We start from the raw sequence: 16,040 nt of genomic DNA, 5'->3' as shown, positions 1-16,040 counted from the left end.
GTCAGTGAATGTTTGGAGTTGCTCTTTAAAAGTCTTTATGAGGTCACTGGCTCAGCTTGACTGGGCCAGACGGGAGGCATGAATGCACAGAGAGCAGCTCCGCACAGCAGGTGGATGAGAGGAGACACACAGACAGATGGTGAGAGGGAGACAGCAGAAAGAAGATAAGATGGGAGGAAGAGGAGGGGGTGTAAGACAGAGGCAAGGAAGGGCAGGGCAGTAGGACACCAATGTTTTAAACACAGATAAGTGACACAACCAAAACAATGTGATCTGCAGTACTGTGTGAATTTTTCTGATACATTTTCCCTGCTTAATTACAGTGATCACTATATTGTTTTGATAAAACAATCAATGTTATATTATATTTCCATGAAATTTATTGCTGTTATGTGTACCTGAATAAGTAAATTTCATGGAAATATTTGAGACAGCAGCTAATCTGAGCTCTGCCCTCCTCAGGCTCGACCAATGACGCGCTACCTACCTATTCGAAAAGAGGAGTTTGACCTGCGTTCTCATGTGGAGTCATCGGGCCACTGCGTGGACACATGCCCGTATGTCATTGTTACAGAGAAAATGTGCAAGGGTCATCTTGTGAAGATGGGCGGCAAGATCAAATCCTGGAAAAAACGCTGGTTTGTCTTTGATCGGCTTAAAAGGACCTTCTCTTATTATGTGGGTAAGATAATTGTTGTATGTATGCCTGATTTAAATGATCAGCAAATAGTTGTATTTTTTTTTTTTTTTTTTTTTTAGTTTTTCTGATCAGTTTTTGATTTTACTTTTTTAAATTCACAATACAATTAATATAGTTTTGACATTTTTGAAAAAGCATATATACTTATAAATCTCTATTTTCTGACAAAATTTATTGGATTTAAGTGTAAAGGAGAGCACATACTTTTTTCTGTTGTTGCTAAGTAGAAGTCAAAATATATAAGGTGAAAAAAGGAAAAAGAGAAGAAATATGAAGGATAAACAAAAAAAAATTGACAGCACTGACAAAGTGGCAAGTTCTGGTAAAACCTTTTATCTCTGTTCGCTCAATTTCCGATCATCTTGTCTTTCTTTCAGATGTTCCCTCTCTTTCTCACACATACGCTTTGCTCATGTGTGTAGCCTTTTCACCCCCTCACTCCCCATGTTAGTAGTGATGATGATGATGGTGATGATGATGATGAAATAAACTGCAATACTTTCTCTAGCCAAGCGTTTGTGAGGGATGGGGGTGTAGATTTACCCCTGGCTCAGTTCTGAGTAACAATACTGCACTGAACTCCTCAAAAACATGAAACACAAAAACAATTTATCCCATTACTAAGCAGATTTGTGTAACGAACAGAGACGAGCCAAAAAAAAATTAAACTGTTCAAAAGGGAAAGTAGTAAATCTTAATCGTCGACACAGGTGCAAGGGGGCTCACTGGAGGCTGACAAGCTTAAAACGCTGCTTTAAAACCATCTACGAGATAAGAATCAATCCGAAGAGAGATGTTAATTTGCGCCAAGTAGCGAAAAGGAAAGTCTGTCAGATGAGCTGTTTGTATTGGGTGGCAGACAGTGTTAAATTGAGACAGACAATGCTTTTAGGTGACTTGCTCTGTGTGCTAGAATTCACTTCTACTTTATGTGCTTGTTTAATCCCTGCGGCAAAGCTTTTAAAAAGGCTTCGCATGTTTTTTATTCCAATATCTTTCATATATTTTGACATGTAAAACAAATCACAACCGACTCATTGTGTAATGGAAATGCTGCAAATAGGAACTGGCAAATGTACTCTCTTCTTAATGAATAATAAAGCTGATCTGTAGAATAATTTAATTAAAAAAAATCTATTCATAGCATTTTTATTTTCTTTAATTTTTTCCCTCATGGTTTTTACTCAGATAAACACAAGACCAAACTGAAGGGTGTCATCTACTTCCAAGCCATAGAGGAGGTGTATTACGATCACCTGCGCAGCGCAACTAAGGTAATTCCGTGATTTTTCAACACCGCCTGTTTACCGTCACAAATCAATCTCCATACTGCTCACACTACAGCACCAACTTTGAGCACACAGTGAAAGTTTAAACAGACAGACGTCTTTTCATAAAGAGAATTTCTTACAGCAGAAGGCAAAAGAGATCAAAGGCGGCTTCATGTTCATGTACATTTCGTCATGCTTTCTTTCTTTTTTTTCACTTCAGCGACATGCCTTTTTTTTTTCCTGCCCTGCTGTTCTCCATCTTCTTACACTTTAATGCACACTGTGTCTTTTTCTCTGTCCTTACAGAGTCCGAATCCTTCTCTAACCTTCTGCGTGAAGACTCATGATCGACTTTATTTCATGGTGGCACCATCCCCAGAGGCCATGCGCATTTGGATGGACGTCATAGTAACGGGTGCCGAGGGCTACACGCAGTTTATGACCTGAGGGAGAGTGGATGCAATTCTGCCTGCAGTGATCTGAGATTTAACAGGACATGTAATATATGCAGAATTATGTCAAAAACTTCAGCCAGCACTGCCTGATTTCTTTGTCATCATGACTAGAGAAGAACTAACTAAATTCAGGCTGGCCTGATGACGACATATTATTGTGAAACTAATGCTCGGAATTGATGTTACTAAATCAGAAGCTGAAATATATATATTATATATATAAAGATAGAACGAGAGAGAGAGAGAGTGTTTGTCTCTGTATTGTTGTAATACAGAGACGGTTACAGAGATTACAGTATTTTATGGCATTTCAAATCAATCATATGCTCAGTACTTTTATTTAATATCTCTATAGTTTTATGGTGCCAAGTCTTCAGGTGTATATACGTCAGTGTATTACCAACACTTATCTTTACTTTTAGTTATTTAGGCGCAGTTACGTGATTACGAGGAGTTTAAACTTAATAGCATTTGATAGCTTTCATAATATCTTTTTAGGTGGGAAAGCAGCATTCATATTTTTAATTGCTTTGAAAGATATTTTATATGTTGTCTTTGTCTTTATCTGTATAATATATAATTATATCCTTTTTTTTTTTGCTGCAAAGATTCTTAAACAAATGCCTCAGGTGCTCAGACATGTAACTAAAAACTATATGCCTGCTACCTGATTTGTAACTATATTATTATACAGGATTATTTGGTGGGGGACCATTGCAGTAAATATTTTTGTTTTTAAAATTTTGGTACTTTTGTACCAACAGGTTTTGTCTTGCCAAAGCTTTACCCATGTTGATATTGTTGATATGTGTATTCTGATTTGCACATCTTTTATTTCAGGGTTTTAAAAATGTGTGGATGTGCCACTATGATTTATAATCAGATATTTTGTGTATTGTGCTATTTAGATTATTGATATCCTCTTGGACATCGTCTAAGTCAATGAGAAGAACAGTGCGAACTTTTGATAATTCAGTGTTATAACACTAACAATGTATTTCTAAATATTAACTTTTTCCAATTGACAAAACTAGTATTATATACTCTGAGGCAAATAAAAAAACAGTATAACAAACTATGTTTTCTTGTAGTCGCATAAAGCAGGGCTAGCTGTCGCAGCTTTTACTCCAGTGAATGTTTTTCAGGGTTGGTTTATTTTTTTTTTTTTAAATATCAATTTCTGTAGACATATACCTTAAAGTTTTGACTGCAAAATATTTGACCATTATTGCCCAGGAAAAAAAGAAAGAAAGTTGCAGTTCATTACTAAAACAATTGTTACAAAATTTATGAAAATGCAAAAAGCAGTTTTGGACAACAAATATTGTAATTAATAAATTATATAGATGTATTTTTCCACGTTTCCATTTTCCATGTTTTTTTTCTGCTTGTTAACCAAACAGCTGTTACTAAAATATTATTCAATTTTTTTTTAAAAAGTAGTTTTGTATAGAAAAAATCTTCAACGTTTTGTAATTGAACTTTTAACTCAAAACGTTATAGTTATTGAGATTAACCATTGTAACAACTTTCCTGTGTGATAACTAGCCCCAGTCTCCCCTAAGAAATTATGTATGTTCACAGATAAAAAATAACACTATGTATAATCATACTGGTATAATCGCCTTGATCCATGCATTTAACTAAACGACAAAACAGAAAAGATCTTCTCAAAATATTTTATAGCCTACCTAAAGCGTTGATATCATTCACATGACACAAACCATTATGCTTTAAACCAGTGCTACATTTGCCTAACAGAAAAAACAACGACTGGCAAATCAAATTTATGGCACCAGGGGGTCAGTTCCGCCTGCTGTGAGTAATGTGAGGGCTCAGTAAAACTGACTCGTAACCGCAAAACACACGTTCTTAAGCCAGACATCAGTTACATCTGTAACTGTCCGTTAATGTAAAGGGAAATTCCCAAGACAGTCCCACAGTATAAACAATAAAGTTTATAAATTAAAAACAAACGTGTGCATTTGTTTTACTTTGAAAATAAACATTTTGTTTTAGTTTAAAACACTTTCCATTACATATCTCTGTTTGAGTGAAAATGTCCGTGGAGAATAAACAGTAGAGAGCTCGCTCGCGAAGCTGTTCGTTGGTTGGTTTCCCCAGTGTGCTCGGTAGAGGGCGCAACTCGTCATGTCTCACAGCTTCAGCGCGTTTTTCATGCTCCAGATGCAAGGGCTGGATGTGCGTTCCCCTCTGTGTTCTGCTGAGGCCCCGGGGCCCTGAGCTTGTTTTCTTCTCTGCCTCGCACCCAGTCATTACCATAACAGTTAAATGCAACTACAAATGTCATCAGCGTTATAATGATGCCATCTGTCTACACCAGCAGAGGCTCACCAATTAATTTATCACTTGATGCTAATTCATCTCACTTTAAAATTAAGCAACATAAAAGCAAAAGGAACTAACTCAACGAACATAATAAATGCAAAGAACGAGACAACAAATTTAAATAAGGACGTCGCTTTTAGTTCAAAAAAATGTAACTTGTAAACAACCTACAAAGACGCTAATTAAACCTATAAGATCTTTGAGTTTCAAAGAGCAGCAGAAGTCTCGCATATCAAAGCAAGAGGGGAAGGTTTGTGCCTTAAAATCACCTAGGGACTGAGCTGACATGATCAACTGTTGAGCCGGTGCAGAAGATCAACTCGGAGACATTTGAGGGGAGTCACTCGGGAACCTAGAGCCCTCCACTTTGAAGCCGTGATCAACCGACCTAATCCAACCATGAGAACCAGCGAGCATCTCCACACAGGAGCAGCGCGCGCGCTCGCTCAGACACACTGGAGCTTTCAATGTTTACAAATGGAAATTCACATAAACGTAAATAATAACCATTCAGAAAAATTAAGTATACACAAGGGGCTGGGGGAATTCCAGCACAATAACTCCTTGAGTTTGTCCTTGAGTGGCTCGTGTTTAGTTTGAGATGCGCCACACACCCCAAACACAGCGGCGGCGTCCCGCGGGAGGCGCGAGACAAATGCACTTTCTGAAAATCAAACAACTTTAACGCTGCCTCGCGCTCCCGGAGGAACAGTCAGTGAAATGACTGCGGTTAGTTCATGCCATGCAACATGGGTTATTAGTCACATCTTTATCTTGCAAGTTTGTTATTCTAAATAGGGCATGTTTGGGGGGAGGGGGTCGTCAAACCTCTTGAAACCTGTTGAAAGGTTATTCCGATTCCCACGATGTGGTGCTTTAGTGGGAAATAAAACAATAGCAATTTTACTGGGATTTCTACTAGATGATTTACGTTGGGTCTTATAAAACTAAAAAAAAAAAAAGTTACAGCAAGTAATCAAAACTTTAAACGATTTGATCGCTCGTGCAGGGGAATGAAAAAAAAGAGAGACAACAATGAATTCAGAAGAAGATGGTGATGAAATTGTGATGTAACTGTTACTAATGTGTGCTATACATGAACTTGGCATGGTGCGTTTGCTCTCTCACCCACTCCTTACTTATAATCTGACTAACATACAGAATATGCCGGAGGGGGAGCTTTTAAGAGGCCAAAAACAAAGTGAATGAAAGAAATAAACAAACATAAAATCATAACATTAGCTTTTAATAGTGTTTATCGATTTAGACATAGGCACCCTAAAAACAGCATTTCACGTTTGAATGAGCTTATTTTAATTGTTTCACATATGGACAGCTGGATTTATGGAGGGGAACAGATTTATCACTCCAACCAGCGTTTTTAATCCTCAAAAGCTGTGATTAATTAACTCCACGGCCTGGACCTACATCTCTATTTGCAACATCAGCTATTTAAAGTGGGGAAAAAAAATCTCAATACAAACAGAAACTCAAAGTATGATGGCCCAACAGCACTGGAGCAGTCTGTGGCTGAGGTGCCCGTGTGTGTGTGTGTGTGTGTGTGTGTGTATGTGTGTACTGCTGACTTTCTCTCACGCTTTGCGCAAACAGGGCGCCCCCACGGACCAATTAAGACACGGCGAGTTGGGAGAGTCAGCGCTTTCCTGGGAGAGATCCCACACTTCAACAACCATTATTATCTCAGTCTCTTCAACGTTACGACTGCGGTCACGAAGATTGCATCAGGCCTCACTTCTACAACTGCGAGGCTGAGCCGACTCACAAGAGGAATTACAGTATCACAGTACCTTCAGAAGCCCCTCTTTGATCCCGTCGCTCTCTGACTGCTCCTCGAGAAAGCAGGTGTCATCTTGGTTCATGCAGGGCTATTAAGTGTAAATAAAATCAATTTCTCCTCAGTCGAGGAAGACGTAACCCTCTGCTGAAGCTATACGGCATATTCCTTCTGACAGTTTTACACTTTCCTCTGTCTGTTCGGGTTTTCTGTTTTGGCAAGATGATTACCGCTTTTCAATTGTATTACTATATCCTATCACAACCCAAAAAGCTAGTTTTATAATATTTGTGACGACTCAACTTAGTCATTAGTCAACTTCACATCTGTAGACTGTGAAGGGCGCGTATTAATATGGCGAATAAGTAATTTCAATGAAAAAGGTTAAGGAAAGACACTTGTTGCAGTTGTGTTTGTTAAAGACTGAAGTAACTTTGCAGGGAATGTCGTTTTTATTCAACAGAGACAAAACTGAAAAACACGCGCCGAAAGAGGGAGCGAGAGCGCTCGTTGCAAATCCCATGGCAACAGCAACCAGAAAACATGTCTAAAATAGGGGGCAGTGTTCGCTATTACTATAGCAACAGGAAGACATAGCTCCTTCAATCAGCTTTAGGATTTGCTGAGGGGGGAAAACAAAGCTTGATTCTTTGAAAAACCGTTATTAACGGGCATTAAGTTTGTGAGTTTGAGGATAATTTGTTTCGTCTCACTGTGACCGCGCATGACTTGAATAGCTCAGCATAATGTGGCGCCGGTCCTTCTGAAGTTGAATCGGAATGCTCAAAATATGGCAAACAATGAATGAAACTAAGGCTATCCGATTTATTTCTCCCGCTAGATAGGGTCTGCGTTTTGCTCGATCGCAGAATTTAGCTTCCGCTTATCCCAATGGCAGTTTATAGAAATGCTGATGCTGAAGTGGAAATAATGAAGTTAAAGACGCTACCTGTTACACGCGCTACATTAGAATAATCTATATATGTAAACAGAGTTCATTTCAACTATAATGGATGGTTTTAAATCTCTTCAGAGTATCAGTTAATGGAACATGTAAACACGTAAATAAGCTTTATACATAAAATAATAATATAATAATAAACCTGAGCATAAGCCTATTTGCGCCACTTGTTTACACACCTAGTCAGTCAAAATGTAGTTCACAATTTTGACAAAACTGAATCACCCTACAGTTGAAATAAAAATCGTATTTTTACAGAACTTTGTAGGTTACAACTCGACTGAACCGTGGGAAGCGTCCAAACGCGTATTAGCAAATGCCACAACGAATGTTACAATGTTTTGTCAGTAAAGTTCCGTAAACTGCCCTTCCGCGACATGAAAGTTTAACCACTTTCAGAATTTGCTCTCGGGATGTTTACGTGAAACATGTGCACGGAGAGTGGAAAACCGAAGACCACTGGGAAGCAACGTCTCTCTAGCGGCAGCCAATAAGGGAAGACAACAGTTCCTCTCCAGCCAATCGCTGCACGACTGGTTCCGTCCGTCCAGCGAATCTGCTAGCAGCTTGAAGCGCTGATGCAACTAAGCTGCAACAACAGCCACGTATCTCCTGGGTAGCAGAAAGTGTTCTTCCTCGCTAGAAGAAATCAAGTAGTCCCCGTGAAACAATACATATTTGAACGGCAGTGTATGCTATGCGTGTTATAGTATGAATATTTTATTTAAAACCAGATACTGCAACTGTATGATAATCATCCAAACTCTCGTGAACAGCCGCTTTCATTACATATTCTTCTCTCATAGCCTCAAAACCATAGTATTTTCAAGTTGAGCGACATACCAAAGGGATTTTATGTTTTCTCGGAAGTCGTTGAGAAAGTGAGTCCTAAATCTTGTGGGCGTTTTCACCGGCCCGAAGTGTGAAATTTATCTCGACCAATACATCCATAGGGCGGAGGAATCTATAGCACTGGGGGCTGACCGCGTGACGCAGCTGGTTGCTAGGTGTGGGTGACCTGATGCATTGACTCAATTAGCCGATTCTCAGTCATCAACTCCATCACAACAAAGCAAGACCAACAGCACTTCAGTCCTAGACACTCCGGAGGAGACATGGCTTTTTAATTTAGTAGAGTCTTCGATCCTAAAGAAACGCCGTGCTTTGCACTTGCAACGCACCCCAAACCCACAACATTTAAGCAAGAATGGAGTAAGTACAACTTATTACTTTACTGCTTTTTGTCAGGCATTTGTTGTTTTGTCTCTTGCCTTCTACTTTTTAGGTGTATTGCTTTTGTTTAACTGCTGTTAAGCGTGTTGTCACTTGTAACAGTGCTTCAGGCGATGTTTTATACACATTGCTTGTCTTATTGGAAAAGTTTCAGAAACTCATTTTGACTTTTAATCGTGGCTACACAGTTTTGCAACTTTAGGAATGATCACACAATGGTCAGTTTGACCTATTTAATTAGCATGTTCACATGTTGAATTTATTTTGACACACAATCCATACGTACTTTGAAGTGATACTTGTTTGTTGAACAGCTTGTTAGTGGTTTTTGTAGAGTGATTATCAATATTATTACCTGTCTATTTAAACAATAGTGCTGAGGCAACACAGGTTCTTCTGTCATTATTTCTTAGCAAAAGTTGTTCTTTTGTCCATATCTGCCACATTATCGTATAGTTTCATGTGGCATGCAGCGGATGTTTTTTTTTTTTCTCTCTCTCTCTCTCTCTTAGAAATTGCCTTTGAGAAAAAGCATGAGTCGTTTTCAAAGCTTTCACGAAGATTTGCTGTCTTTAGTTTCGCATTACGTCATAGATTGTAACCCACGTGCTGGCCAAGTTCAGACATCCAGTTCAGAGGCGTCTGCACACCATATGCATCTGCCATACAGCTAGAAAGAATTGCTTTTAATACTTGATTGCAAAAGAAAAGGCTTTATTTCTGCTGTTTGCCATTGCATTCAAAGTTGCATTCAAAGTTCTGTCAGCATAAAATGTTGTCCTGTGTCTGACCTTAGACTGTAAACAAACTGGACTTCAGTGTAGGTGCAAAGGTTATTAGGGCATTTGGAGGTACCTTTGGATGCATCATACAAACAAAAGATGGTCCAGATAATAAGCACTAAATATATATAACAACAACAACAAAAACGTTTTAAAAGTTCTTGATATTGTGATTTATTATTGGCATGGTCCAAAATATGATCTGAAGAAGCTTTACATTTGTGTGTGTCTTGTATATTTAGGCTGCTAATAAATTTCCCACAAGTAGAGCATTCGCCTGCTTCTCTAGGATCTCTCAGTAGAACTCCCCTAAGTGGGCACAAGGGACTTTGATGGATGGAAGAGTGGTAGTTTTCTAAATTGGTCCCTCGCTAATCACCAGTGTGTCTTAGCTGATGCTGTAGGAAAACTGGGGGGTTATGGTTATTTTACTCAGTTTGCACTGTATCTCTCATTGTTAACAATCTAAAAATATGAATTTATGGTCAGTTGGAGATATTTTTAGATATCTTAGAAGAGACAAGACAAGTTTAGAATGAAAAGTCCCACCAACTAGGACATAATGATTTTTTTTTTTCTCTCCATCCTACTTTAGCAACTAAAGAATCATGTTGTTGTGATAGTGTCTTCTCGATACCAGATACACCGAAACCTCCATAGACAATGCGCTTTAACACACCGTCCCTCATCATATTTTCCCTCTTTTTTAGGTTTCATAATGCACACCCAGCCCTGTTTTCTGTGGCTCAACTCTCAAACTTCACTATCGTGCACTGTAAGCTTGGACATTTGAATCGTAGGACCAACGGACAGGATGATGACAATGTCAGCACCTATTTGGAAGACTCTACTCGTCTGCCCGGCAGACCCCCTCACTCTCTCTCACCCACAGGCTAACCACAGCCAATCGGAGGGGCGCAGAGGGGAGGGGCCAGAGGAGAACCAGCACTTAATTGGTGAGTTGCAGTGAATACAGTTTTTTATTTTTCCCAGTTTCAGGTGGGCACCGCACTGCAGCACATTTCGTTCTCCTTGAACAGTGAGTAAAACTACCAACATGGATCTATTTTATATTATTTGTAGATGACGTGCTAGTTCAATGCTGCCTTTCGCATGTTGGATTTAATAAGCGCAATGAGATGTGATGTGATTTTTTTTTTTTTTTTTTTTTTTTTTTTTTTTTTTAAACGGGTTGTTAAAATACTGCCGGTATAGTTGTTTATTTGGTTTAAATGATTGTGCTACATTGGATCTCTAGGCCAGTGATTAACATGTTGAACTCTGTTTTCCCCATAGGTGATGGTCTTAGTGACTGGATGACGGAAGAAGTAGATTTCTCCTCTTACCTCCCAACCCCTCACTCCTCTCCCTCCCCCAATGCATCCCTTCCCCCCTCGCCCCTCCAGCATGACATCCAGGTGCCCTCAGATTTGGAGGTCATGACCTCTCTGCTGCAAGAGGAGCTTGCTCAGCTGGAGGATTACTTCCTGTCTGACCCACTCCCAGAAAAAGCCTCCAAACTGGGCAAATGCGACAAGGGTCCAACGGCAGTTGGTCCACCGTCGTATTACCAGTTGCCCTACGCATCATATTCTACTTCCAACCAATCCGAATCCAGCCCTCTACTTGTTACCCTGGCAACTGGGGAACTTGACTTGCTGAGCTTTTGTGGGGGTCCCATTGGCCGTACCAAGATTCCTAGACATGCCCCTTACAGTTGCAGCCGCCCTAACAGCAACGTCTGCAGCCGCAAGAGAGCTTCCGATGGGGTGAGGGTGGGTGACAGCTACGAGAGTAGCATCTGGAGTTCCAAAGGAAATTCCTCAGGTAACTCAGCTGTTGCGCCTGGTGGGAGCTACAGCTGTGCTGAAGATGAACGGGTGGTAGGCAAAGGCTACTGCCTAGGCAGTGCAGTGGAGATCAGGAGGTGCGCCATTTTACCCAAAGAAGAGAAGAACTGCCGCTACACGGAAGAGGCCGGCGGTGCGAGTAAGGCCGGCGGCGGCGGGTACAACTTTAGTGGACCCGTTCAAATTCCTCACAAGAAAGACGAAATGATGATGTATGGTGTCAGAGAAGTCAATTTAAGTGGCATAGGAGGAAGCGCAGAGATAGAGATGATGGGCGAACCGAAGAATGGTGCTAGCGACGGGAAGGCCGACATACCCTGGAAGACCGAACCCAATGAAAGCTGTTTCCTCCAAAGTACATCCCAAGAAGAGGCCTACAATAGCTTCCTCGGGGCCATCAATGACCCAGTGAAGGCGGAGAGTGTAGAGATTCACCGGCAACATAACTTCCACTGCAGCTTCCTCGAAGGCCAAGGCCCCGACTGCCTGAGCGGTGACCGCCACGGACCTGAAATGGGGTCCCCGTGTGCCAGAGGAGTCTGTGTGCTGAAAGAAGACCCCTGCATTGTGAAACCAGACCTAGAGGTGCCATTAATTGAAGGGAACCACGGTGAACGCAAACAGAAGAAGAGAGACCAGAACAAGACTGCAGCTCACAGGTAGAGTATTTTCAGAGTCATAATTGTGTCAAATGTATTCTAAATGAGTGAACAGAGAAAAGTTGGTGGCTTTTTGAAGTTACACTTACTCGTGAAAGTACAACATTTTATTATCCTTCAGAATACAACGCCTGCGAGCATTACAAAGTTGCTGCTTGTGGGATTTGACAGGAAAAGTGACAATTTCCTCTGTGTTAATCGTTTTGAACAGGTATCGTCAAAGGAAGCGAGCGGAGTTGGACTCGTTGGAGGAACAGCTTCACGGTCTGGAAGGTAGAAACCGTGAGCTACGGGACAAGGCAGAATCGGTGGAACGAGAGATCCAGTACGTGAAAGACCTCCTGATTGAGGTGTACAAGGCCCGCAGCCAACGCCTCAAACAGGAAACCAGCGCCTGACCAAAAGCTCGACCACCTGACGATGGTCCTGCAAGTAGAATTGTTAGCAGTCTGATAGGCAATGGAGATTTGAGTTGGAATGTTTTCTGACTGAATGTTCTTTTTTTAGGATGTGGTGGAGGTTGTACTATTGCACGTTACTCAATCATTTCATTTTCGTTACAAACTGACAAAGTCCATCAACAGCTGCAGTACAGACATCCACGTTCTCAGAAATAACTCCAAATCAGTCAATATGCACTGTGATTATGTCTTCGACTGTAATGACAGCCGTTTTCTCTTTTTTCAAGAGTGGCTAGACGACTCATCCTCTCGTTTCCATGAATGAGCTTTAACAACAGAGCATTTACAATTGACAGAAATCGACACCGGATAATGCAAGATAGATTTAAAGGCATCTTCATTTATTTAGAAAAGGCTGTAAGGTAATATCACAAGTTTCGCATATGACCTACATTGATCTTAATTTATACAGAGGTTGTTTTTTCTGTTAAATTTATTTATTAGCTGTTTCAACATTTATGGTACTAATACTAATGATGTACAATTAGTACAACATTGGTAGTTACTTTTTTTCCTTCCATATATTAAATAAGAAATGAGCACTGATATTAAAAGCAATCTGTTTCTTATATATTGAGTTTCAGGGGAAGCACTTCTCAAAACGAATTTCCCTCAGGAATAATGAACCTGAAGATGTGTTTTTGAATTCCCAATTTTAGATTAGTCCTGCAGCTCAGGTATACGATTTATGTCCAAAGTCATGGAGGTATGTCAGTTTGTAACACAATGCTGAAGATATGGCACTGCCTAATAATGTTATGTGTGTTGATTTCCTGTATTTTCATTCTTGCATGCAGAAGATTTCATGGCTCTTTACAAAGAATGTTTGTTTTGTTTGTTTTTTGTTTTTGTTTTTTTTTTCCGTTTAAATGACATGTTACTGCAAAAGTCTTTCCTGCTTAAGAAGCCCTATTTTATATTCTCTTGGCTAACACGTTTCATTAGAGATGAATGAGTGGCATTTGATTCACAAACTACTGTTTGGCCCAATGTCTCTGCTGTTATTGCGACTACAATCAGGGTTTGTGATTTTATAAAGCTTGTTTGCTCTAATGTACAAGTGTGTGTTGGGGGACAGAAAGTAAAATCTTTGTAGTGATACAGCTTTTTTTTATAATAACTGAAATGATTGTGGTGGCTTTAGAATTGCAGACTTCCCAGCTTCTTAGCAATATTTCATCAACAATGTAAATGACACCAGTTATGATTTTTAGCAATTGCGATCATGCACAATCCTTGACAAATGTTATGATTTTCATGTTTACAATTTAGTCAATTTCAGGAGTTTATTCTGGTTAACCTGTCTAGTGACTCTGATTTTCTACTTGATCAAATAGGAGACTTGCATTTATCACAATTACAACAGTAACAAAGAAATCAACTGCAAATCAGGCTTTGATTAGTTACTCTTTATTCTTACTATTTATTTATTTTGAGGGCATTTTTTACCGAACTGTCGTGTGTACCTTACGTAGCAATATTACAAATATAATTTAATTCCTCTAAATAAGCAACCTAGATACTGAGAGAGCATAGCATATCGACTTTAAATATGCTTTCTTTGGCGGTATACAATCATGTTTATGAAATATAGCTAATTATGCGCTGTGTTGTACGGTCATTTTGTGAAGTTGAGATTTTTTTTTGAACAACCCAAAATTAAGGCACACGATTTCCAAGAGTTTACACCAGCTATAATACTAAGACTAGTCATTTTGTACCAGGCATTTCGATGTATCGTCTCCTATTAATTACTTTGTGTTTCCTGTTATTCCATTGAATTAAAATAAAGTGATTTATGTCAGCAATATTGCATGTTGGCGATGATGGCTTCATGTGAGATTTTTAGAGCTTAATCGGTAGACCTTGAGTTTAACGGATAAACAGAGTTTATCCCTTGTTTGGCCGGAAAATTGTTTACAGCTCTGCAAGCCAAATATGGAGCAGAGCTATTCACTATCCTCACTAATGCACGATGTGGAGGAAAAAGAAACTCAAATGAGTCCATAGACAGTGTCAGTTACGTATGTGAGAGAGAGAGAGAGAGTAAAGGAGGAAAAAAAGAATAGCCTAGTACGATTCTAATAGCAACGTAGGATGCCTAACATATTTTATTTTATTTTATTTTTTTTATTATTAACCGTAGTGTTCACTCCTGCCTTTTGTATCCTTGAAGTCTTCTAATAAGTAAACACTAGGAAACATCCACGTTTTTATTTAATAATTATGGTTAAAAAACACGACAAAACCAGATGTACAAAGAGCAGAAAATATGGGGAAAATCATATTTTTTCGTCTTGTCAAAAGTCTTATTCCTGTGTAGCGCAATTCATTCATATTTAGCTTATGTCATATCCGTTTTAACGAGTACGGTTTACAGTTTATAGTTTCTGAACACCGATCAGTCTTGTTGTTTATTGTTCAATAGGCTATTTCTCTATATAAAATACTGTTGAACCCAACAGTAGCTATTTGAATTTAGACTTCGTTTATCGTTTTCACACACTGAGGCGGTAGGCTAACATATGATCACAAATCATCCGATAGCAACTAAATTAAAGTAGCCTAAACATTAAATATTTCTCTGCACGAGTGTTGGGGGGGAAAAGAAAAAGAAAAAAAGAAGAAGAAGCAGCGAGTGTCATTTTTATAGCACATTTGACTAATCACACGATATAAAAAACAATAGCCTAAATAAATTGATTTCACAATACCTTAATCCCCTTTTCCCAATTTTTTTTTTTTTTTTTGCAACTGTACTATTCATTGTAAGTATCTTTAAAATGACGTTTTTATTTCTTTTTTAATATATAGGCTATACAACGGGTGGGTTAATAATCAAAACAAATCTGCGCGCTTTGTAGTGTTTCACTCTAACAGTGTTCGTTTAGTCTGTTTCACGTCTGTCAAACAACCTGATTTTTCACTGGTAAGTTTTGTATTGCTGTATCTGAAAAAATATAGAATAGGTTAAATAATTCAGATAAAATCATCTTTCCTAAAAAAAACACCGTTAATTAAAAGTTGCTGATTTCGGATACACGTCAAAAGGATTTTCTTGTGACAAACACGTCTGAGGAGTGAAAAAGTTTGGACGTTTCAAGTCGTCTCAAATAAATCTCAGGTAAAATAGCCATCTTGAAAACAAAACAAATTTTGACAGGGTGAGACGATATGTCCAGTTAAGAAACAAACAAAAACAAACAAACAAACAAACAAAAAACTACACTAAAAATCACACATATGACAGACACAATTAGGAAATTCTATTTATTTATTCAATTATTTATTTCTAATGAAATCTGGATTTCACAATATTTTCCCCGTACAGATTACATTTACATCACAACAGTTACATCCTTTTGGAAACACTCTCGATATCTAAATATATATCGAATTTTCCGACATATACAGACAATTAACTATTTGAGCTGGGGTAAATTTAGTTTTGAAATAATAAATACAAGTAAGGCTGCAAATTAGTTACATCATAAAAATACAAGTGAAGTCTTATTATGAACAGA

At 38.9% G+C, this 16,040-nt stretch overlaps 2 protein-coding genes and 1 long non-coding RNA gene across 12 annotated transcripts in view; 2 read left to right on the top strand and 1 right to left on the bottom strand.

Moving 5' to 3' along the window:
- Nucleotides 1-3,777, top strand: part of phldb1a (pleckstrin homology-like domain, family B, member 1a) — a 48,900-nt gene extending 45,123 nt beyond the window's left edge. For all 10 annotated transcript variants that reach the window (XM_051892569.1, XM_051892568.1, XM_051892567.1 and 7 more), the window contains 3 exons: nt 463-682; nt 1,889-1,974; nt 2,278-3,777. In XM_051892569.1, coding sequence (XP_051748529.1) covers nt 463-682; nt 1,889-1,974; nt 2,278-2,418 — 447 coding nt within the window. In that variant the 3' untranslated portion in view covers nt 2,419-3,777. The remainder of the gene's footprint in view (nt 1-462; nt 683-1,888; nt 1,975-2,277) is intronic.
- On the bottom strand, nt 2,993-8,511 carry LOC127512038 (uncharacterized). The gene is made up of 2 exons (XR_007930120.1): nt 8,375-8,511; nt 2,993-8,170 (listed from the first exon to the last, which is right to left on the bottom strand). It is a non-coding gene; the product is annotated as an uncharacterized LOC127512038 (long non-coding RNA).
- atf5a (activating transcription factor 5a) lies at nt 8,165-14,324 on the top strand. The gene is made up of 4 exons (XM_051892579.1): nt 8,165-8,743; nt 10,257-10,502; nt 10,843-12,055; nt 12,267-14,324. Exons 2-4 carry the CDS (start codon nt 10,361-10,363, stop codon nt 12,451-12,453), a joined length of 1,542 nt encoding a protein of 513 aa, XP_051748539.1. The 5' UTR covers nt 8,165-8,743; nt 10,257-10,360; the 3' UTR covers nt 12,454-14,324.
- Nucleotides 14,325-16,040: the final 1,716 nt, after the last annotated feature.

This window comes from Ctenopharyngodon idella, chromosome 5 (genome assembly GCF_019924925.1).
Source record: "Ctenopharyngodon idella isolate HZGC_01 chromosome 5, HZGC01, whole genome shotgun sequence".
Lineage (NCBI taxonomy): Eukaryota > Metazoa > Chordata > Actinopteri > Cypriniformes > Xenocyprididae > Ctenopharyngodon > Ctenopharyngodon idella.
This window is presented reverse-complemented; position numbering and strand designations above follow the sequence as displayed.